The sequence below is a fragment of the Hermetia illucens genome, chromosome 2 (assembly GCF_905115235.1).
Source record: "Hermetia illucens chromosome 2, iHerIll2.2.curated.20191125, whole genome shotgun sequence".
Taxonomy (NCBI): domain Eukaryota; kingdom Metazoa; phylum Arthropoda; class Insecta; order Diptera; family Stratiomyidae; genus Hermetia; species Hermetia illucens.
This window is the reverse complement of record NC_051850.1, coordinates 41,744,598-41,767,031: the sequence shown is the minus strand read 5'-3', so window position 1 is coordinate 41,767,031 and position 22,434 is coordinate 41,744,598. Positions and strand designations below refer to the sequence as shown.

General features: G+C 39.9%; 1 protein-coding gene across 7 annotated transcripts in view; it reads right to left on the bottom strand.

The window, feature by feature from the left end:
* Positions 1-22,434, bottom strand: part of LOC119649167 (transcription factor AP-2-epsilon) — a 361,599-nt gene that overhangs the window by 10,635 nt on the left and 328,530 nt on the right. For all 7 annotated transcript variants that reach the window (XM_038051198.1, XM_038051192.1, XM_038051197.1 and 4 more), the window contains one exon: positions 15,191-15,398. In XM_038051198.1, coding sequence (XP_037907126.1) covers positions 15,191-15,398 — 208 coding nt within the window. The remainder of the gene's footprint in view (positions 1-15,190; positions 15,399-22,434) is intronic.

Here is a 22,434-nt window from a genome sequence, read left to right as displayed (position 1 = left end):
AAATTATTAACGAAGAATATACAAAAAATTGTTTATTGGCATTGCTTTACGAAAACGAAATCCTTTTCCACCAGTTAATTGGATACAATATTTAACTAGTTATTTACATAATGTTATTATTTTCGGGTTATCACAATCTTGATAGATGTCGGCTTTTACTATGTACTAGTATTAAACGCTAAGCAGTAAGGCTCTGGCAAGCTTATCTACTTAAAAAAAAAAAGACGGAGCCGACTTTGGTAACGGCGGCTGTGGATGGTTATTCAGAATATCCGTCAAGAATCTCCGAGGAGGTTCGCAGAATGATGAACTTTGAACCAAACTGTGGAAGGGTCCAAGGACATTAAGGAAGCTTCGAACTTTTAAGGCACAACATTTGAACTACAACCATCATTTTGGGATGCAAAATTAACAGTGATTTTCTGAGTCATTGGGCCACAATTTATCATCTTTTCGGCGTATTTTCGCGCAATGTTACGTTTTGAACGGAAAAAATGTACGTAGAGTTATCTGTTTTATCAACTATGTAATATGACGTGTGGCTTCCTATGTCAAACATGCGATCAGTTCAAATTTGTCGGTGGAGTTAGCGAGTACTTCTTGCCGATCATATTAATAAACTGGGCATGTTTCCATGGTTAGTCTAGCTTGTTTGCAGGATTCTGATGGATAACCTTACATACAGTATTATGTCTGTGCAGGTATTGCCTGTCGCAACCACAGTGAAGCCAGAAATCGGACGGTTCAATGCTTTTAATGCCGAACCACGCACTCTTTACTAGTCATTCTCCAGCCCTTATTTTATAAAATGTTAAAAAAGTCTATAAGCATGAGTAGCGATTACGCCTTTCTGGATGGCATACATCCCTCCGCATTACAAAAGAATTCCCAGCATTGAGCGATCTTTTCGTAAAAGGAGATCGATGAACTTTTACAGTAGACAGTTCAGTTGATTATTGCGTAACGCTTCGATTTCCACTCGCCGATCTGCTCTTGGCCCGACTTCACCCGATTCAGCGATCCGGTAGATGGAATCAACCCGTTATCAGGCTCACAAGTAGCCTTATCTTTAGATTTACTTATTCCTTCTTGTAAAAATAAGCGCGGAGCGTTCCGACTTGGCGGTGATATCGTGCCAAAATATCTACAACGCTCCTACCTGTCACGGAGTACGTTAATCTATTCCACTGCAGAATTTGAATGATTGATTCGGAATTTGAACATTTTAGTCCATATTAGCCGATGGACCTTTTTAGACTGACTTTCGTCCAGGCAACATACCGAATTTATTGGGTATGGGGAATAGTTTCCCCCTTGGCATATCTGTGGGGTCTAGATTACAATAGTTGACATTCGTCTCAAGTGTGAACATCGTTTGTTTATTTGGCGAAAATGCCAACGTTCGCCACAAAAAAGCAGCCTCTAAACATGGTTTCGATGCTTGCAAAGTGAATTTTTGGATGAAGAAGATGAAGTCAAATTATGGAAAATGGTCCGAAGAGTTAAACGTTGACAGGTCAACTGTCAATAAATATTTGCATGCAATGGGAAAGGTGAAAAAGGTGTATTGGATGACCCATGAACCAAAGATATTGTCACAGGTTTCTTAAACTGCAGTCAAATTAACTTTTTGTGTATTTATTTAATGCGCCTGGGTACCTATGGTCCCACAGTTTTCATTACCTCAGCGTAATCGCCAGCGACTTCTTAGGAAGTTGTATGAAGCAGCCTTCTTCATTTCTGGATCTGGATCCTAAGTTTTCGGTTGCTTTGTACAAGAAGTTGCCAACAATAAATTGTTTAGAGGCTACAATCGTTTAGATTCTCCAGCTCCCACTATATAAAGGGTGTGTTTTGGAATTTTTGATTTCGGAAGTTGAAACCGGATTTGATTTTAATCATCCGACGAGACCACGAAAAAAACTACATCATTTTGAATATGTAGAAGACCTATATTTATTGCTAATTATGTTCATTCTGGAAGACTCCTAACAGACTAAGAACGGTGAACCCATCATGAGTAAAAGGAAGATGCATCTTCTTCAAGGGAAAACGAACAAGGTGAAGGGTGATTATCACACGGCTAAAGCCAGAGAGTTTGTCCGGTACAGCGTATGAGGATGCATTATTCTACATAAACCGACTCTCAAATCAAGCTCAATACAAATGAGACTATTTCCTTGCAAGAACTCTAACGAATCTGCCATGCCAAAGAAACAACCCAATGGTCCAATGTAAACATTTCATTTAACATAGTAAACGTCATTGCCAACGAAAAAAAAACATGCAGAATTAACCCAGAGAAGCAGCGAGGAGCGTGTCCAGAATCCAAGTTCACTGAGGCATCGTGATTTGTCAGTCCTCTATAGTTGAAGAAATACAGGCCATAGCGCTCCTCACATCAGTAACACCAGTGTCTCTGGTATATACATATTTATTCCTTAGCTATTACAGTATCTTTTCAATAAAAGATTTCTCTGAATTTTGCAAAAAACTACCTCCTTGATTTTAAGGTGATGATGACATTCTGGGTTTGTAATGCAGCACAAATTTTCATTGCCAAGCAGACACCTAACAATTTTTACTTTGCCCATACTGACGACATTCAAGTTCGAAAACACCTCAGAATTATCTTTGAGAGATTTTGAGAGTAAGGTCTGAATTAGGACATTAAGTCAAAAGTGGATTTAAGTAATTTTCAGAAAAAGTGGATGAAGTTTTGGAGCTCAAAATGCATGGTACCATCAATAGACACTGCCATGATCCAAACTCGGATGCCTAAATTGCTCGTCGGACCCAATAAGAAAAACAATGGGCTAATTAATTTGTCATCCAAGCTTGAGTGAGTATTCGATCGCAAAGCCAGCCGGCCAAGGAGATACTCCGAACCAATTCTGGAGAAGGTGCTGTCTCAGGGATTCATAGGCAGACCTTAATATCATAGTTTATGCTTTCAAACAAAAATCGCAGAAGGCTTTCTCACGACAGCTTGTACAGTTAGATTATATCGTCCATTTTTCTACAAAATTCATTCATGTCATACGGAAGACAATTGGTGAGCAAACACTCTTCTCCAGGTAGAGATTATTGGCATAAAAGTCTTGTAGATAACCAAGGACATCGCCGCAGCTCAAATCAAGGATGATGGACTGCAAAAACTCTTGAGGTCAGATTCACCTCTCAATCTAAAAAATTCGTGCATATTAATATTGTGGACCTTCTCAGCAAATCTCTCTTGACTTGCAAAAACCGATATTTCGGGAACCACTTGTTCATCAATTCTAACATGTCTCGTAGACTCGGAAGGACAAAAGTGGCTTCCGAAATATCGATATTTGCAAGCTTATTATCATTAGCGAACAGAAAAAAGCAAGTCTTAATTTTTTTAGTTGTTATTATAATCGGCAGATACACGATATCGCTACGGGTGCGATTTAAGGCAATGTACATGAAGAGGTTTTGGAAATAGTCTTTTGGTAATATAAAATATATATTTATTAATTAAATAATTTTAAGACGAACAAACAATTTCTCTCAATGTGACGACGTCTCGAGATCCCTGGGAGCGCTGACCGTGCTAGTTGAGTGTCACATGGGTGGAGATGGTCGACCTTCGAAACCCTAAGCAGGCGGAGCACACCAGTGTCGCTTAAACTCGACCTGGTCACGAGCACACAGTCGGTGGGCAGTCTTAAGTTCTCCCCGTATACTATTTCCGGGGGCTGTTCGCGAATACCTCTCGATGGCTGCTTGGAAACCGAGTAGGAGGAAGGCAAGGTTGGCAACCAAGATGGATCATAGCGAGCCATTAAAGCGGCCTTCTGCTTCCGCTGCCATTGTTCCAAGATCCCATTGAATTGCGGGTGGTATGCCGTTGTCCCTGGTTAGATCGAAATAATACTCACAAATTATTTCAACAACAAATCTACAAAAGGTTACTTGCGATCGGAACCAGATCGGATTTTGCAAGAAAAGGTCTACGACCGATGCGATTAACCTGGTGGCTCTACAGTGATAATACTTGACATGAAGAATGCCTTTAATTCCGCAAGATTGACTAAAATATTAGAGTCCGAATTAAATTGGGAAGGCCGAAGTACCTGATGGGAATTATTGGCTGCTTTTCAATTGATAGACTTCTGTGCTGCGATCGAGAGGAAGGTGATAAATCATACCAAACAACATACGGAGTTTTACAAGGGTCCTTTCTAGGGCACTCTTGTGGATAATTATATATAATGGAGTGCTGACGTTTGATCTCCCCACCGACTTAGCCATCATCGGCTTTGCGGGCGACATTGCGCTGACGGTTGTTACCCGCATTTTCGAAGAAGTTGAGATTTATGCCAATGAAAGAGTTTACAAAATTTAGTTCTGGCTGGAGAACCCAGGCCTATTGATCGCAGAGCATAAGACGGAAATAGTACTTATTACCAAGAAGGAAGATCAAAGTTGGGATACAGACAATATAATCCCAGCTTGCGTTCAAATATTTAGACGTAATGATCGACTAGAGGCTAAATTTCAAATTACATGTGGGGGGTGCAGCAGGGGTATATAACACTACTGGCGAGAATGTTACCGAACACCTCCTTGATTGGGTGGTCAAGTCGATCTTATTATATGCAGCCATAGTGTGAGCGGATAGACTGGAAAAGAAAGTAAACAGAAGGAAAATGGGAGCTGCATATGGCTTAACTGCACTCCGCACATGTTCCGTCTATCGAACAATATCCAACGAAGCGGTTTGCGTGATGGCAGGGATGACCACTATTGACATTCTAACGAGAGAAGAACTACGCCTTTATTAAACATATCTAACCGAAGAACCTTCTGCCCGTCGGCGGCAGTTCGCGCGGATTGAAACTATCGTCAAGTGACAGTAAAGGTAGAACGAGTCAGAGAAAGCTTGATGGATACACAGAATTATATGGGATTTTCGGAAATGGATCGAGCGACCCTATGACGAAGTAGGTTTCGACCTAACGTCGATTTTAAGCGAACACGAAGGTTATCGAGGATACTTCTATCGATTTGGGCATGATGAGTCGCCCTATTGTCGGATGCGCCCGGACATTGCAGAAGACGAAGAGCACGTGTTAAAAGAGCCGCATTAGAAGCTAAAACTGGGGAGCTTCACTTCGGAAAATATGATGAGAGAAAGTGGTCGAAGCTATCCATAGGAAGCTTAGGCAAGAGGAAGTGAGCTAGATGAAGGAACGAGTGAGTAGTATGAGCGTCAACACGGGGGCAAGATCAGTTCTGATCTGGTTCCACATAACGGTCTGGTAGGAGCCTACGGTAGCTTTTCAAGCTCTCCACGTTCCAACAAAAAGAAAATAGATAGACAGACATTGAATCCATTCTCATAAGGTTTTGTTTCACAAAAGATAGAGGTGATCGCGACCTAAAAGACCTAGACGAGAATGTAATTAGGAATTGAAGAGCTTATAAGGGTGACATTAGGTTCAAGTTGAAAATATTTAGGTTAGGTTAAAAATCCTTTAGATGACGAGGATATCCTTAACAGACATGTTATGGATAGACAGTGGGACCCAAATTAAATCACTTCTAGAAGATAAATCTGTACTGTCTAATGTAATAATTTAGATAACAAGAACTGGAAGAAGATTTATTTTATCTTAGAGGCTTCTAGAGTTCTTCTCAAATGACCATAATACATAATAATATCGAAAAGTAGTAACTTGGTAGAGAAGTGTTTCAATTCGGGGATACCAAAAATGCTGAAGATAAACGCTGTAGAGGTGTACAGCTATAACGCTCCACCCAGTTTTTCCTTGACCAAACTTGGGGACTTACTCAACCGTCTGGTTTTCGAATCAAGAAGATGAAATCAAAAAGTGATTAACGGTGATCCCATCTTTCTCAACAGCTGGTGCTAGATGATCAAGGTCTCTCAAAATCAACCTTTCCTTATCATCATTATCAATGGCGCAACTACCGGTATCCGGTCTAGGCCTGCCTTAATAAGAAACTCCAAACATTCTGTTTTTGCCCCGAGGTCCACCAATTGGATATCCCTAAAAACTGTCTGGCGTCCTGACCTACGCCATCGCTCCATCTCAGGCAGGGTCTGCCCCATCTTGTTTTTCTACCATAGATATTGCCCTTATAGATTTTCCGGGCTGAATCATTCTCATCCATGCGGGTTAAGTGACTCTCTCACTGTAACCTATTGAGCCTGATGGTCATGATATCGCTCATAGATTTCGTCGTTATGTAGGCTACGGAATCATCCATCCTCATGTAGGGGGTCAAAAATTCTTCGGAGGATTCTTCTCCCGAACGCGGTTAAGAGTTCGCAATTTTTCTTGCTAGGAATACAAGTTTCCGCGGAATACGTGTGGACTGGCAAGATCATTCTCTTGTAGAGTCAAAGCTTTTAGCTTTAGCTGTAATAGGCTCTTTTGGTTGCCAACAACCGTGCGCAGATTTCATCGTCGTAGCTGTTTTCTTTTGTGATTTTCAACCCTAGATAGGAGAAATTATCAACGGTCTCAAAGTTGTAGTCTCCTATTTTTATTCTTCTCGTTTGACCAGTGCGGTTCGATGTTGTTGGTTGGTTTTTGGTGCTGACGTTGCCACCATATATTTTGTCTTGCACCTCAAGATCTCGCGTGGCCTGGTCGATCTGGATGAAGGCAGTTTGTACGTCTCGGGTCGTTCTTCTCATGATGTCAATATCGTCAGCATAGGCCAGTAGTTGGGTGGACTTCAAGAGGATCATATCCCTCGCATTTACCTCGGCATCCCGGATCACTTTCTCGAGGGCCAGGTTAAAGAAGACGCATGATAGGGCATCTCCTTGCCGTAGGCCGTTGTTGATGTCGAATGGTCTTGAGAGTGATCCAGCTGCTTTTATTTGGCCTCACACATTGGTCAGGGTCAGCTTAGTCAGTCTTATAAATTTCGCCGGTATACAGAATTCGCTCATGGCCGTGTAGAGTTTTACCCTGGCTAGCTATCATAGGCCGCTTTAAAGTCAATGAAAAGATGGTGCAACTGATGTCCATATTTTAACAGTTTTTCCATCGCTTGCCGCACAAAGAAAATCTGATTTGTTGCTGATTTGCCTGAAGTGAAGTCTCTTTGGTATGAGCCAATGATGTTTTGAGCGTATGGGGCTATCCGGCCTAGCAAGATAGAGGAGAATATCTTATAGATGGTACTCAGCAACATGGTACCTCTGTTATTGCTGCACCGCGTGATATCTCCCTTTTTATGTATGAGGAAGATAATGCCTCTTCCCCTTCCCCCTTCCTTAACTTAATGCTAATGGGAATTTCAGGCTAGTGTGAACTCATATGGGTACACTTCTTTCGGTTTTAAATAATGATTCAATTTATTTAATCCCACTGTCTATCGTTTCTAGGAACTTGTCCAAAGGTCAAAGTACCCGCAGCGAACCACGCAGTCATGAATTGATGAAAGCTTGGAGTTTTTGAGTATCAGCGACTGTCACTTTACATATGCTATTCTCATGCATGTGCATTGCCAGATTTTGGATAAAACTCCGAAAACGCAATATGAGAAGCTACGACAAAAAGGAATTCTTCAACCTAAGAATCGTTACTGTATTTTAAAAATTTGAAATTTGAGGGACTTATTCCAGATAATTTGGTTGTCGATATCTAGATGCGGCTGTTATTTGTATGTCCTAATTTTTGCTTACATTTTAGTATTTTATCAATGCGCTAACGTAATCCTTGATTTAAAATTAGAGCAGATGAAACCCTTTGATGACATGCCTTAGGCTGGATTTGGCAGGACCCTTGGGAAAGCTATGGTAATCCTTTTTTTGTGTGCTTTTCTCATATTAATAATAAGGCAACATTTGTCGGTACTCAAAAAGTAGAAATGTATTTATATCTCAAGCAGTTTCGCTTTAATAACATAATGATAAGTGTAAGTTCCTTGAACCTTTTCAAATCCATTTTGATCAGAACACTTACCGAAGAAGTATTTTTCCTAATTCCTAATATTAAGTTCTTTCTTTAAATAAATTTTCTGTTACAGCTATCGAAAGGTTCCTTGAAGTTAACCAATTGGAGAGAATGGCGAATGAGAAAAGGAATGGAAAATTCGTAAAATTCTAATATGGTCAGTATCTATTCTAATAAGGTCATAATGCCTTTTGTCAAATAAGATTTTAAGATATTAATTCATGCGTTTTACAATAGGCATAGGACGATTGTAGGTTTAAATAACTTAATAAACCATAATTGTTGGACAGGGCTCATTCTTTATGAATTAAATGTGTTTATAAAACAATGTAATATATGCACAAGTACAAAAATATATTGCTTGAAGATATTATTTTGACAAATCTGTTGATACATTTTAAAGTTAGTAACTATCTAATGGATTTACATGTAAATTATAAAGTGTGCAATATGGGGCTCAAACTAAAATTTCTTGCAACAGACAAAACATGCACGACCAATGCAAAAGAAAAAAGTGTAAACAGTTTTTTGAAGCTACCTGCAATAGGCACACACTTCATCATTAACATCTCCAGTTACAAATCTTTACACATGGCTCTAATTAGTCTGATCCCACGGATAATATAACTACCCAAACTGTGAACCTATAAAAACTAATATCAGCGTGATATTTTGCAATACAAACCGAATCTCTCTATTAGCCTTAATACGATACCTAAAGTGAGGTCTTATTATTAATGACAAAAAAAAACTCCAAGCTAGAAACGTTATATAAAAAAAGATTCGCATAATAACTACACATTCAACGAACACTATATTTACTCCGACTTGAATTGGACCTCATTTCACCGAGTCTCATATTTGGGATAATGATGAATGTTGTATGGTTGTGCGTCACAAGGCGATGAGGTAAGGAAGGTGAGGTTGTAATAATAATCAGTGGGAAGGCTCTCAATCACACTGGGCAAATTGAAAAGAGAACAGAACTCATGGTGTCAAATTAATGTCGTCTCGAATTTTAACAATTCTTTGGAACGTTTGTCGGGGGTTGTGGTATGTCCTGTTTTAAGGGGATGAAAGGTATTGAACAATATCCAGCCAGTTGAGATATTTTTTTAAAGTAATCATATTTATGAATAGTTGGGATTGTGAAACCTTAGAATTGGTGATGTTTGGAAGAGGTGGAATCGAAAACGCATCTGTTATTTGTATACTACTGTTGTTTGGTTGGGTAGCTTTGTGCTGTATTTTGCAAAAAATATGAATTTAGATGAGAAAGTCGGCTCATCGAAATCTGTTGGTTAAGCTATTTTCAGGGAGAAAAATAAAAATACAAAAAACCAAGATAATCAAATTTAGTCTTTAAATGTAACTCTCTCCTTTCTATTGAAGAGAGTTGTTTTTAAAAAAATGACTAATTTTGAGAAAAGCGAGTAGGGGAGGTATTACATGATATTTTCAGTAACAATATTTACAGCGAAAATACTAATGATGTTCATCTACCGTCTATAAAGAGGGGTAAAAACATAAATATTTAATTTCGGGAGCTCTTCGGTTGTGTTAATTTAAAAAAGAGGGCAGAAACGAAAACGGATTTCTTGGTGATTATTTTTTGATATAATATATCGTTTTGTATTATAAAGATTGAGGTTTTAGGTCTTCTTTTAAGCCAGGAATACATATGTGCCAGAGAAGGGAAGGGTAGGTAAGGTAGTAGGAAACTGCTTTTTCAAAAATGTTCAAGGGTATAGATAGTCGAAAACGGGAAATACTGTACCACATAATGTGCTAGTTTGGTATTCCCATAAAACTGGTACAACTAACCGAACTTTCGTTTGCAAAAACTGCATCCCAAGTAAAGGTACTACACACTCTTATGCTCGTAGTCCAGACGTTCAGTATTCCAAGCTGTCACTAAATTTAAGGCGAACATTGTAAGATTTGCTGACGAGATAGAAATCATGATCGTGTGCCGCTGCGAAAAAGATACTTTTCAAACTCAACGAGAAGGAGATGAAAACGAGACGTATGATTCAGGCGAGAAGACTGGTACAAAAGCTCACAATGGGGGACTTGAGCCTAAACATGTGGATAAACTTGCTCAACTTAGTGTTAATATGGCGAAGGACACTGGTGAAAAGGATGAGATTCAGCGACAACAAAGTAAGCAAATAAGGTTTTTCCTTTCACTCATGAAGATGACGAATAGAAGTTTACAGGAGAAATTAGCTCCCCATCTACAAAGTCATGATACGACTCGGGTCACTTTATGGCCGTGAAGGGTGAACTTCGCAGCAGGAGTCAGAAAAGAAAAGAGAATTAAGCCCCTTCTAAGATTAATTCTGGGATAATTCAGCAACATTATAAAAATTGCGAAAACTACATAAGGCTAGCCACAATGGACAAAAAACCAGTACCAAAAATGCTATATGAAAGCAAGATGAAGGCAAACCAGTTAGTAAGAAAACCATGCGAATGGTAGGAGGACAATGCAAGTAGGTTTTTTCTCCTTGATAACGCGGTTGGAGGATTCAATTGTTTGGAATAGCTGCGTCCGTTAGGCCAAAACTACAATTGGGCTGTTGAGCCAATGAAGAAGTAGAAGAAGGTTGCTGATGCATAGCTAAAAAAAACTGGTCAAAGAATGTCACTGATGATCCGAAAGTGGCGCAATTTGTAAGTTCAACTTCTGGTTGCAGCTACGGAACAATTTCTTCAGGAATTTGCATAATTGGAATCTAGAAAAACTATGAGTTTTTGGGAATACACCGTTCGATCATTTGTGATGGGAGTATACCGACACTTCCTGCATGTTGCTAAACGGTATATTCATATTACCATTATGGTTATTCAATTGAGCATATATTGAACAAGAAGGAAACTGCAAATGTACATTTCTGTTTTTAGGTTCATTTGACTGGTTATTATCTTTTAAGTAAAGTATAGTGCGTCGACGACGTCTACACGCCATGGTTATCAGCCGAAATTTCTATGGTAGCCTATTTGTTGGTCACTCTTAGCTAGTGGTTTCCGTTACATAACATCTTCAACAATAGAGTTGTCGTGGGTTTTGAATTTTTCGGTGGAGGGTAAAAAGTATGACGCCATTGTTAAAACTGAGGTTAGTGTATTGTAGTTTGCAACCTCCATAAACAGTTTTTAACCTGATTAAATATCAGAACAGTACTTTTTATCCTTACAGGGAGGTAACGGATGACTTGATGAATTTCGAACTTGGCTGAAGATTGGATAAAAATTTTCGCAAGTGTTGATCCTGCATCAAGGCTTATATAAACTTACCTCGATTTGATTTCATTTTGAAAGATGAGGAGTCAGGCCCGATAGATTTTAGACAAAACAATGAAAACGAATCTAGCATTGCTATTGCAACGGCTGGTATCAAGTTTGATGCTACCCTTGGCAGAACCAATGCTACCAAGATGGACAAATTGATTGGCATCTTGGAAATTCTGCTCATTAATGAAGATAGGAAGAATGCTCAATGTCGATTTAGCTCAGGAAATGTTCTTTGATGCATTCCAAAGTAAGTTTTGCCACGGTAGAGGGAAAACCATTAAACGATTATAGCCTGCAAAAATAATGTAATGTAATATCACACAGTGCAGCAATTATAGAGGTATCACGTTGCTGAGTACCATCTATAAGATATTCTCCACTATCTTGCTAGGCCGGATAGCCCCATACGCCCAGAACATTATTGGCCCATACCAAAGAGGCTTCACTCCAGGCAAATCAGCAACAGATCAGATTTTCTCTCTGCGGCAGGCGATGGAAAAACTGTTGGAATATGGACAACAGTTGCACCATCTGTTCATCGACTTTAAAGCCGCCTATGATAGCATAGCCAGGGTAAAACTGTACACGGCCATGAGGGAATTCGGTATCCCGACGAAATTAATAAGACTGACTAGGCTGACCCTGACCAATGTGCGAGGCCAGATAAAAGCAGCAGGATCACTCTCAAGACCATTCGACATCAACAACGGTCTACGACAAGGGGATGCGCTATCATGCGTCCTCTTTAACCTGGCCCTCGAGAAGGTGATCCGTGATGCTGAGGTGAATGCAAGAGGTACGATCCTCTTCAAGTCCACCCAACTACTGGCCTATGCTGACGATATCGACATCATGGGAAGAACCACCCGAGACGTTCAAACTGCCTTCATCCAGATCGAGCAGGCGGCGCGAGATCTTGGGCTGCACATCAATGAAGGCAAGACAAAATACATGGTGGCAACGTCAGCACCAAAGACGAATCAACCAACAACATCAAACCGCACTGGTCAAACACAAGCACGAACAAGAATAAGGATAGGGGAATACAACTTTGAGACCGTTGACAATTTCTCCTATCTAGGGTCGAAAATCACAACCGATAACAACTACGATGATGAAATCCGCGCACGGTTGTTGTCAGCCAACAGAGCCTACTTCAGCTTACAAAGACTGTTCCGCTCGAAACGTCTCACCATAGGGTCAAAGCTCTTACTGTACAAGACTATGATCTTGCCAGTCCTCATGTATTCCTCGGAAACTTGGGTTCTTAGCAAGAAAAATTGCGAACTCTTGGCCGCGTTCGAGAGAAGAATCCTCCGAAGAATTTTTGGCCCCCTACATGAGGATGGACGATTCCGTAACCTACACAATGACGAAATCTATGAGCGATACCATGACCGTCCGGTTGTGGATAAAATCCGGCTCAATAGGTTACGGTGGGCGGGTCACTTAATCCGTATGGATGAAGATGATCCCATCCGGAAAGTCTATAAGGGCAATATCTATGGTAGGAAAAGAAGACGAGGCAGACCCTGCCTAAGATGGAGCGATGGCGTGGGCCAGGACGCCAGACAGCTTTTAGGGATATCGAATTGGTGGACCTCGGCGCAAAACCGGGATGTCTGGAGTTCCTTATTAAGGCAGGCCTAGACCGGATACCGGTTGTTGCGCCGTTGATGATGATGATGAAAAATAATGTTAAAGGGTTTGCCAGGAAGCGACTGATGGTTGGGTGGGCATCACGGTGCACTGGGTAATTAGACTGGCATTCTTCCTATCCATCATGAATATCCTAGTAGTGCTTTTATCGGGATTCTGATATTTGTAGCTAGTGTAAGAAAGTAGGTAACTATTAAATTTTCTTGGAATCAAGAGGCAGATGCCTCACCATATATGGTCATCATCAACGAAGAATTTACATGTTCGTCGCTTTCTGGAGATCTCGCAGAAGCCTGCAATTGGGCGCCCCATAAATCGAAAAAGACAATAATGTATATTGTCTTTTACGACGCCCAGTATGAGAAGTCTCAGTCTCACGCATACAGTATAAGGCTGGGTAGTACAAGTTTTGTTCAATGCATCGGCTCTCGTGGCATGCTGTGACATGGGAACGTGGACGGGGCATGGGCGAATGTACATCATCATCATCAACGGCGCAACAACCGGTATGCGGTCTAGGCCTGCCTTAATAAGGAACTCCACACATCCCTGACGGTCATGGTATCGCTTATAGAATTCATCATTATGCAGGTTACGGAATCGTCCTTCCTATTGTGGGGAAATTATTATTATCCCTTTTTATAAACGAAATTTTTATTGTAGGGCTCCGAAAAAATGCAGCTCCGTTGTTAAAAGAAAGATAATATTAGGGACATCCTGCAAATGTTGTGTAGTGGACGGGATACTAAATATGTATAATGAAAGGGGTGGACATTATCGGTAAGCTTCTGCTAGCGGACGAGTTTAAAGAGAACTGAAATATCAGGTTTAGATTCAGCTTCAGGGTGACTTGAAGGGACTGCTATAATATTGATTCCCAAAATTATTCTGTCCGAATGATATATCAATTGCATTCAAATTAATGCCGAGAACATTGGTTGAACTAACTAGGGATTCTGCCTAGAATTATATCAATTTAGGACCATGAATATCGCCTTAGAGCTGGCGCACACAGAACGCAATCAGTCATTCTGAGTTCTGCCTTGTTCTGTGTAGGCCAACTCTTAGTGTTCTGATATCGTTGTCTAATTTGAGGATGTCCATACGGCTTGCATTGCATTAGGAAGAAAGCAAAGTCAACCATAACTTTGGGGTTTCTTCAGAAACCATGAGGAAACGAAGTGCAAGGAAAAAATCATGAGCGAGAAAAGGTCACGCTATAATAAAGAACCAGTTTATACTGAAGTTTTTGACTAAAAGGGAAGGGAGTAAGGTAACCCCCAATGGAAATGATGAGATGATTCGGGGATAATACCGAATTGCATGCTTGGATGCTTGGTAAAGTAAAATAATTTTTTGCGTGGGTATGACATTGTAAAATGTTGCCCTCCATGCCTATCCAAAGAGCGAGTTGTTAAGTCCATATTGAAACGACCTAATGGGTTCTGTCCGGCGACCGGCGTAAGGAAAGGACTGCTCGCATCAGAATAGGGAATCACATCATTATTTCAAAACCAGTAATCTAATACCTTGGAGTAATGGTAAATACGACGTTGAATTTCAAGCAGCATTTTCAATATGCCTGAATTAAGGCACCTAATGTTAGTATGGTCCTGGTAAGGATGATGCCAAATATTGGTTGCCCGTGCTGCAGCAGTAGGCTGTTTATAGCCCGAATGGTTCGCTCTATTAACAGCGCTAGTTTGGGCAACTACACTGCATACCACATGCAATGCTCAAAAGATGAGCGCGGTTGGCGCGATAATCAAATTGGATCAAGGCCTTGAGTATTAGAGTAGCAAGCAATGTGATTAATATTGCGCTCGCCCGTGATTATTACCTTCATTTAACCCAGGTACCCAGCTGCGTCGACTGGTATCCGGCAAGTGAAAGTAAACTTTTTTAAGGGAAAGCCGAACCCCATCAAGAAGGAGATAAATATAAAACAATAGTAGGGAACGGAATATGCAGTTTTCTCTCATAACAGCGCCAGAAAGCACAGCGCGAATGCTATGGACAAAAATGGAAAGACAAGAAAAGAGGGTATTGGATGCCAGCTCTTCAACGATAGCCACGAGGTGGAGACATTTGGCTCAATGAGCATTCGAGCAATTTTTACAAAAGGGGGCTTAAGGAGCTTGCAAATCGCTAGTAAAAATGTGTCTCCAAGCCCTCGAAAAGCAATATATTTTATGTACCTTAATAACCTTACTCATAATATCTTAAAAATTACAATACTTTTATTCTGATCAATTTTGAGGTTTACTTACTTTTTAATAATGGCAGGTCCGACATAAATGCTGCATTTTCATCGATACCAGGATTCTGTCCATCGTCAACCGCACTTTGTAATGCTTGGTGCAATGCGAGGGGATCATGTTCATGACCTAAACGTCCACCGGGCCCGCCAGCACCACCTATCGCTCCACCATAATCACTCCTTCGATCTGTATAGGGAAATCCATGTGATAGCTGTGTCTGTAATGAAGAGGAAACACGAGTTAAAGATATTTCAGATAAAAATTTATTAAAAAAGAAATCTTAAAATTAAAAAAAAATTTAAGTGCTAGAAAATAATGTTGTCTGTGTCCCAGAAATTTTCAAATAAACTACAAAAAGTTAAGATAAAACGAAAAAGTATTCTGAAGTCATTAAAACTCTTATGGATTTTTGAAAATTAAGATAATCACCAACTGATTGGTATTTTCAAGAGCCTCATAAAACTTTCTTTCGGAACTACTGTCAATTTTTTGAGATCCATAAGTAAATTTTTATTCTGATTTGTTTTCGAAACGGAGCTATGAATTCCACTGTGTAGAGAAAGGGGTAGTCAATGGTTCCTACCTTAATCCCACACAATTCTGACCCTTCCAAGTTCTACCACTTAAATCTTAAAATCAAGGACCTTCTGCTGTAGCTTGTTATAAAACATTTGTACACACAGTAAAGGGGTTCCACGGAAAATTCCTGAAGTATGAATATGTCGAACGAGAAGATGAAGAAATTTTCCTTATGAACATAAAAATTCAGAAAACAACAAGATGGGAGGAGAAAGGTTTATGCAACACTGGCTTCCGAAAGAAATTCTTTACCGGAAAATTTTTGTTTTGGATTTCCATACAATCTTTTGAGGAGAAGGGAAAATCTTGGCATATTCTTCCTTGTATACACATTTATACAAACTTAATCCAGCATTAAGGATATTATATGCGTTACGAAACACTTGGATGATTGTTTCCAGAAGAGAAGAAATTCTTAAGGAAAGTCAGTTATGTTTAGTTGGCTATAAAGGGAGCAATACAACCAAAGTCTGTTGCAACATTCTGAGAATATTTCAGAAATTCGAAGATTTCACTTGACGTCGATGGGAGAGGTATGCTTCTTCTGCTTTCCAAATTATGCAGAATTCAGTGAGGGGCGTTTCACGAGAAGGGGACTGATTATTCCTCTATTGGTCTACATAGTTTATATGTTTGGGTAAATTTCAAGGAGAAATGCTATGTGTGTGTGAATTTATAACAAATTGCTGGGCTAGTCCGCGAATTCTTTCAAGTCGCTTAGAATGTTGAAACAGGATCTCTTGGGTTGTGTCTTGTTTTTTTTTCCGCATGTCGGTAGGGAATTTGAGGAGGTTGAAAAAAGGCGAAGGCAAGGATGATGATGGAATAATGGTAAAGTGGGTTATCGGTTTATTAATATTTATAAATATTGAGACAAATTGATATTTCAAGAATGTTGGGTGTCTTGATTAGAAATTCTCGAATATTAATGTAGTCACGAGGCTACCTCGCAGAAATATTGACTGGCTACTGAGCCTATGAAGAATACATGCAAAGTTTGGTTATTTTTACATAAAAATAATGACGGGAAGTCATTTATATCAACGGGAATGTACACGCAATCTAGAGTAAATAGATCACCCAATAGTAATCCTAAAAAAATTGCAACCAATCATAGACACATCAAACACTGCACTCAACATCGAATCACCACCGTGTTCATTGCACTCCTCAAAAAATCTGATTTAGAGATTTAGTACGACAATGACTTTAGATTTCATTAACCCCATCAGATGCCACACACTTCCTTAGAAATATATTATCCTCAAATCTTTGCAACTCCAACTTTTTGTGTCATGTCAGTTAATCAGATTAGAACGAAAAGCAAAAATTACTACGGCATTAACATCACCATCAACAGCAACGTCTACGGGGTCCAAAGACGATATGAAGACAGTAATGATCGACAAGTAATCAATTCGAAAAGAATAAAAGTTCATAATTCGAAATTTGAAGAACATTTCATCTTAAAGTGATGCAAGAATGTTGGTAAGTACTAAGACCGGTTAGTTGAAAGGGGAAAAACGGTGCCGTGGCATAAGTTAGTAAAGTTTTGGGTTTTCTTTTGCCTTCGTCATATCTTAATGATTGATGCGATTGAATTTGTCAATTAATCCCGACATGAATTTGGTTATCATTTATCTGGTTTTTGGTTTGGAGTTGTTGTTTTCATGTTTGATTCATATATTTTTCTGAAGCCGATAATATTCTCCGCATTTAAAGCGTTTTAGTTAATGCCTAACATTAGTCCAAGTCTGATGTTAACAAAAGATAAAATGACAAAAATAAGTACATGGTATTGGAAGTTTAATTACGAAGTTTATACTACGACTACTATCGACATATTTCAGGGAAGAAGTAAGTAGAAAGTGTAACTCAATGCTATTGGCAATCTGAATAAGTGGGGAGAGGTTAAAGTAGGAAAGGAAAAAATCGGACGACTTGGTTGACATTTGGACTTATGTGCTTTCTTTTACGGTAGGTAGGTAGGTATCAGAGGACCCTCCGACAAACGTTTTGATGCTACAAACTCTTAAGATCGTGACCACTGTGGCATGCGCAAGGCGAGCAGAATCTAGCTGGAGGATAACAAGTCTGAGATCCCTAAAGAATTGTGTCCAAGGGAGCATAGGAGTTGATTGAGTACATTGCCCGGTGGGAGCTCCAGTGGTGCCTGAATATCTGGTACTTTGATTCTTATTAAGTTTGACTCTATTGTATTTCTTGTTCAGCGTCCGCCATCACACAATAGAACCGTACGTTAGGATGGGACAAACCACAACTCTGTATACCCTAACATCCACCCTCAGTTGGAGATCTCATTTTATCACCACACCCAGATACTTAAAATAGGCGGAAAGTGCTACTCTTTGTTCATTTAGCCGGGGCAGAAGAAATTCGAGCACCCTTGTCTCGGCGATAAATAGCACCATTTTGGTTAGTCATCGGCATTCACCACCACCTTCACCCGGTTTCTTTCCAGCATCAATAGAATTTCATCCGCCACTATCAACAAAGGCACGGGAGAGATATCACCACCATGACGGTTCCTTCTACTCACAGCTTTGGTCAAGTGGCTTCTTGCCAGATCAGCTTGTATTTCTCCCATTCGCTTCTTTGGGGAGTATAGGGAATCCACACAGTTTCAAAGAGGCTTTCATTATCATCACATTTAACTCTGTACAAGTGATAAGGCGACAGCGAACATAAGAATCCAAGACGACCAGGATTCAAACTCGGGGTAGCGTGATCGCGAAGTTGGCCTTCAACTATCCCGACCAACCAAAGCGACAGATCAGATTTGATTATTCTTATTTATAGCATATATACTGACTAGGCTGAACCTGACCAATGTGAGAGGCCAGATAAAAGCAGCAGGATCACTCTCAAGACCATTCGACTTCAACAACGGTCTAAGATAAGGGGATGCCCTATCATGCATCTTCTTTAACCTGGCCCTGGAGAAAGTGATCCGTGATGCTAAGGTAAATGCAAGAGGTACGATCCTCTTTAAGTCCACCCAACGACTGGCCTATGCTGACGATATCGACATCATGGGAAGAACCACCCGAGACGTACAAATTGCCTTCATCCAGATAGAGCAGGCGGCGATTGGCGCGAGATCTTGGGCTGCACATCAATGAAGGCAAGACAAAGTATATGATGGCAACGTCAGCACCAAAAACCAACCAACCAACCGATGATGAAATCCGCGCACGGTTGTTGTCAGCCAACAGAGCCTATTTCAGCTTACAAAAACTGTTCCGCTCGGACCGTCTCACCATAGGGTCAAAGCTCTTACTGTACAAAACAATGTTCTTGCCAGTCCTCATGTATTCCTCGGAAACTTGGGTTCTTAGCAAGAAAAATTGAGAACTCTTGGCCGTGTTTGAGAGAAGAATCCTCCGAAGAATTTTTGGCCCCCTACATGAGGATGGACGATCCCGTAGCCTACTTAACGACGAAATCTATGAGCGATACCATGACCGTCAGGCTGTGGATAAAATCCGGGTCAATAGGTTACGGTGGGCGGCTCACTTAATCCGTATGGATGAGGATGATCCAGCCCGGAAAGTCTATAAGGGCAATATCTATGGTAGGAAAAGAAGACGAGGCAGACCCTGCCTAAGATGGAGCGATGGCGTAGGTCAGGACGCCAGATAGCTTTTAAGGATATCGAATTGGTGGACCTCGGCGGAAAACTGGGTTGTTTGCAGTTCCTTATTAAGACAGGCCTAGACCGGATACCAGTTGTTGCGCCGTTGATGATGTTGATGATAGCATATATACTATCCATTGTATAAGACATCCCTAAAATTCTATTCCAGATAGAGCCTTTTTGATGCTTTTTGCCCTCACTTCTTGGAATTCTACCTCTACATCCAGCTCAGTTGTGCTGACTACTCTGTGAAGAATAGTTTCTCTGGAATCCTGTTTGAGTTAGCCGAACTGAAATTTGGAGAAGGACGACTTATCCGTGATAGTCCTTAAGGACATATTTTAGGAATTTTAACATGAAAGAGGTGAGGTTGATTGGCCGAAAGCTTACATGGACTGATGGTCGTCTGTTTCTAGGACTGTTGTGCGTATCCGAATAAAATACAACTCCAGTGAGTCTCAACAATCGATGGTGCTACCATTTCGGCTGAAGAAAGCAACAAGTGGCTGTTGAAATTCGTATTAGAAAAAACACACATTCATCGACTCTACGGAACCTGGAAATTTTTACTTTCGAACCATCGGATTTGAGGATTAACTTCTGAATGAACAAGAGATAAATGAAAGAGACTTACGCCAAAATATTCTCGAAAGGAAGAACCGATTTCGAGCAAATCTTTGAAGCGAGTGCAGTTTTAAAATTTTTTGATTTCGACGCTTGTGGAAGGAAGAAATTTATGAACGCTGCCATGAGTAGACAGCAATTTATAAAATCAGACTCAACAGTGCACAATAGCCGGGTCACTTCATTCAATTGGACGAAAAAGACTCTGCATTTGTGTCCACATTGAAATAATTGACGAGGTAGGGCGTGCCTCTGGTGGAGTTATGTCATATGCCAGAAGGGTTTTTTTGGGGAGTGGCAGCCTAGAGGACCTTGGCAAGAGATTGTAGCGTCTAAAATTCTCGATTGCGCAGATATAGACCGCATGTCGGTTGTATTTTTCGGCGAAAACTGGACAGTGTTCCTTATTTAGAAAGGAATATATACTTTCACACTTGAGTAGTTAGGGTTTTTCTTATGAAAGTGCGACATTTTAAAAATAATTTCACAAAACCTAACCTAAAGTTTGGAGTAAAATCCAACCCAGTGAACGACAGAGGCCACAATTGAATTCTTTTTCGCTTGACTCCGATTTTACAGCTACGAAACGGCGACATTTTTAGGATAAAGGATCCACAACGGATCACATCCTCGATCACTGTTCCTCCTGCCTTAAATGTTTAGTGAGGTGCGGCCTCTGAGGTTCCCACCCTTTCTTGACATCGTCAGGCCATTATTTTGGAGGCTGTCCCTTTTCTATAGGAGTTTTAAGCAACTAGAGAGGATTAGGGAAATTTAAAAGAATGTATCTAGAGGTCATTTCAACTTCTTTTATTACCATATGAAAACGGAAAGAATCAGTACAAGCAAACAATTAAAGAAACAGAAAAATAATAAAATTTTCAAAAAACATTAAAGAAAATAAACTAAGAAGAAAAATAAAGGAATAAAGAAAATGTGAATAAGAATAACTTAGGCTAATGGAAATAAGAAAAAAAGATAAAATTATAAAAAAAATAAAAAATAAAACTAGCTAGGTAGCTTTGTACTGAAGAAGGGGGCATGTTGCTCCCGAAATATATATATATAAGATAAAAAACAAAAAAATGTAGTTTGGAGAAAGCTACTCCTTGTCTACTAATTTTACGCTAAACTACAAGTAGCAGACGAAAATCTAATCTCATAAAAATTCTAATTCGTAACAAGAAATCACTCTTCCCCTTAAGAGATCTCAAAAGATCCATTCATACCGGAATATGTTATTTTGTTCAGTTAGTTAAGAAATCAACATTTTATGAATTCAACTTATAAATGTTCCATAAAAAACAAGCTTAATAACATATCCATTCTTCTTTTTGAATTGGTGTTTCCAATCTCTCCATTAGCTTCTCGCACTCCACTCTTTTGTAATCGAACACATTCCCGAGTCAAAAATTATCGTGATTTTAACTGATGCGGGACGCAGTGCTGATTAGCTATCCAGCACAGCACAGATTCCTTAAGCTTCAGGTTAAAATCTTTCTTTTTGATGCCACTTGCTTTTTACTTGTTCACTTGGATAATATGCTTTGATTTTGGGAGGGACGAATCGCACAACAACAATAAAGCATTACGCCCATCCAAGACAAGTAATTCTCCACGCGTCTGCTTTTCCTTCCTTAATTTTTCAACCGAAATTAAACACACTATTCGAATTTCGACAATTTCTTTTTTTCGCGAGCAATCTCCTCCTCTAGCAAAAACGATCTCTGTCCCATTTCCCGCGCATCAGCTGTGCGTGCGATCAGCCGGTCCTGGTCCCATCCATCCTGTCTCCGTTAACAGCGCCTTGAACCTAGAAATTCACGCCGCCTCAGCGACAACAACGACACCCAATGTTACGCTCAGAAACAAAAGAACTGTAGAGCATGCTTTCAACAACACGGTGATCCTTCGCTATGCCCGAACGTTACGTTTGCGAAAACAACAACGTTGCAATATTATGTAGGTATAAACAAATGAGGTGAATGTAAATTATCACATTATTCGCATGTTGAAGTTGAACTAGGAATGGATAAATTGAAAGTAGTAAATTGGGAAGGCCAAGGAATGTTAGAACGGGGGAAAACGAAGGAATATTGCATATTATTAAATGCATTTCCCCATCGGATTGTCCCTGGACAAGGCAAAGAAAATGATGCCAATGTCGCAAACCGCGGCCATTACAAGTTAGTTTTTGAGAATAGGTCCTGTCTCAATTTATGTTTGCGTTTTTTGGGCCTTAACTCTCTTCCTTTCAACTGAAGCCCGTTTTGGAAAACATTAATCAAATTTACTATATACGTGGAATTTCATAGTCAGTATGTTTTCACCAAATATCACTTTAATAGGTGTAGCTAGTTCTGAGAAAAGTACGTTTCTGGGACAGACTGAA